The following is a 2,883-nucleotide window of genomic DNA, read 5'->3' as shown; positions in this document are numbered from 1 at the left end:
ATCTGTGCAGGCATGTGTAATTTCTCCTAATCTCCCACCAAGCCACGTTGAACAGTAATCGTAATCAGAGGAATACAAATATATAAGCATACCTTAATAATGCAGAAAAGTCCGTTCAATCAATGATGTTTGGTTACGTCAACTGATATCGGTCGTCTTATTTCAGTAATGGTCTATCTTTACTCCAGGATTGACTAGTTTCTCATCCAGAATACACCCCAAGAATTTGCATAATCGGGTTTCAGCCGAAAACCAAATAGCCATAAGATAGAATTGCCAGTCGCTAGCTGCACCGGATCTCCGTTGGTATGGGTCAATGAGTGTTACTGATGATTGAATGCGTCTCTAGACGTTGATTTCGGTTATGATACCAGTGAGATTTAAGGAGCCTGTGTGCAGCAGTTGAAGCTCGATTCCCATACAAAAAATTTCATACCACAGGGTCTGTCTCCCTGATCTTCCAGAAAACTTCAAACGGAATCAATCCAAGTCCTCCGACTTTGTGTGATAAAACTGCCGTGAACGTTATCACTGCAAACTTTGATGTACTTCAGTGGTTTTTTGAACTGTTCATTTATGGCTTTTCGTGAGTACAAATTAGCGTTGTATTTGCCGACTGTCAACGTGAGGGCCTCTCTGTACGATTCAAACCCGGATCTTCATAGCAGTATTTCACCGAAAAATCTGGGACAGTTGATCTCTCATGGATCGACATCGGTACACTCCAAGCACGTGTGGTTTTCTGCATGGCTTTGAGCCATTTGGCATACACCACCATTGAAACGATACCTTAGTTTATTACAAGCTTTTAGGCGAAGTCTTGGAGTTTTCATTAGCAGTAGCTCAGCTTGAAACACTTAATAAATACTCCATAATGTTTCCTTTGTTTCAGCCTTTTATGTCATCTTGATGGAAATCTGACAAGCGATGATGAACCAACCATTTGAGTACCGGCACAGAATGAAGTTTCTCTCTCGGAACGTCGTTGGGGCATCATTGCGTGAAATATTCATCATTTATCTGCTGATAGTGCCAACTACAGTACAGAACCAACCTGTGGACACAGGCAGCAGATCACTTGGATTTCGAAGCGCAGAAGTTCCGAAAAACCCAGATGCACATCAGTTGTCTTCCACATCCAATGACCCAAAAGCCCCCCAAAATAAGCTGGCTCATGAACACACCAATGGGTTGGTTGCAGTCGATTTTGAAACTGCTCGTTTTTATGTGCATGCATCAATGTTCCAGAAAGAGTCATGGCTAAAACTGGAGTGCGTTCATTTTAAGGCATGGAATCATGAAATTCCCGATTTTCATCTTCCTCGGACAAGAAGTTTTCTATAAAGTGACCGCAGTTAGACATCATATTGTAATAAGGAATAGTTCACATAGTTATGGAAGCGTCAGGCTTCATAATCACGCTCGCGGTTCCGGTGGTTCAGAACTGACAGATTAATTTCTAGCTTCAATTCTGAATTCAAAGCCAAAAGCACTGAGAAGTTTTCCCAAAGAGAGCACGATATCTTCCTAGGACTCAAACCATGACATCGGTTCTTGAGAGTTCCTATGTAAGAAACTCGAAAATAAATACCGGATGTCTGCAGAGCACAAGAAACTTAGGATTTTGATCCGAGCGAAAACGATTTATTTGTTTTGTGTATTGCTTAGCGACTTGCAGACGATTTTGAAACTAAAATTTTCTGGAGAACTGTAAACACCATTATTCACATAAAACGAATGCTCAAACGTCATAATTTACCAGAAACCGTGCCAATCTCAAAGAGGCGAACACTTGTATCGGTTATGCACTGAGTAGGGGCGCTGACTCATGCTGCTGAAGACAGCTGACTCACAGGCGCCACGAACAGAACTCACCAACACTCGAGTTTCTACTTCAACAACTGGGCTATTTCCAGTTGTCCTTGAGAAATAGGTTGCAATATTTGTTCGACACAAGTTTTCTAGTGAATAGTTGTCCGAGCTTTCTGTCGGGAGTGACTAGGGCAAAGGATGGGGGATATTTCTTATCCCCACAGTGGTATTCCACATAAGTATACTCGACTGTTCGAGTGCTTTTGAAGCATTTCAGATGTTTGATTGTTTGGGAATGCGATCACCCATCTGGTCCTTTCGTAGGATTTCATCTGCTAACTTAGTTGTTGCCACAAGTGAACCTTTGTGTCGAATGGGGGGAACTAGCAATAGAAACTCAATTACCTGAAGTTGTTTTCCTCTTGACGAATGGCTACGCAACGTTATTTTTCAAAATAACGCTACACAGAAATACTTATTTTCTCGGACGAAAAAAATGGATAAAATTTACAGTATTGCCCTTACTTCTAGATATGGAGCAATGTAACGTTGATCTACTATTGGGTACTTAGTGATGCCAATACCAGTGGCTAATATAATCAGGGAGTCATTATCCCGAGTCCAGTAATATACAATTCTGAACTAATGTACTTATTGACCTAATGAAACATTCATCAGCCTAATATATTGCGTTCTCTCCAAAATGAGAATATACCTGCACACATGACTCATTTCATATTAGTTTGACGGAGTTACGCTGTAAACTTAATCTACAAATTATCCTCGATTTCATTAAAAAAAGAGCTGAGTATTTTTACATTTTATTCTATTACCGGAAAATTACTGTCCGTTAATTATGAATATGATGAATATTTTGAAAACGCGATGATGTTTTTTCGGTGATCGGTATATCGGTATACCCTTGACATTTTTATCACCAATGCCTAGATTTTTAATTGAAATTGTTAGCTCACGACTGGTGCACTCTTCGGAAATTTGCACATTCATGACATTTTAAGCAAAATATTAATTCAACGGCTCCACATTTTGCTAAGTAACTTAAGTTCAACA

The 2,883-nt window shown here is 40.0% G+C and overlaps 1 protein-coding gene across 1 annotated transcript in view; it reads left to right on the top strand.

The window, feature by feature from the left end:
• Positions 1-893: 893 nt before the first annotated feature.
• Positions 894-2,883, top strand: part of T265_03081 (hypothetical protein) — a gene marked incomplete at both ends in the record, with an annotated part of 18,519 nt that continues 16,529 nt past the window's right edge. The window contains one exon of the mRNA XM_009167486.1: positions 894-1,190. Within this exon, the coding sequence (XP_009165750.1) occupies positions 928-1,190 (263 nt within the window). The remainder of the gene's footprint in view (positions 1,191-2,883) is intronic.

The sequence above is a fragment of the Opisthorchis viverrini genome, assembly GCF_000715545.1.
Source record: "Opisthorchis viverrini unplaced genomic scaffold opera_v5_42, whole genome shotgun sequence".
NCBI lineage: Eukaryota > Metazoa > Platyhelminthes > Trematoda > Opisthorchiida > Opisthorchiidae > Opisthorchis > Opisthorchis viverrini.
Note: the sequence above shows the minus strand (reverse complement) of the source record. Positions and strands in the feature narration are given on the sequence as shown.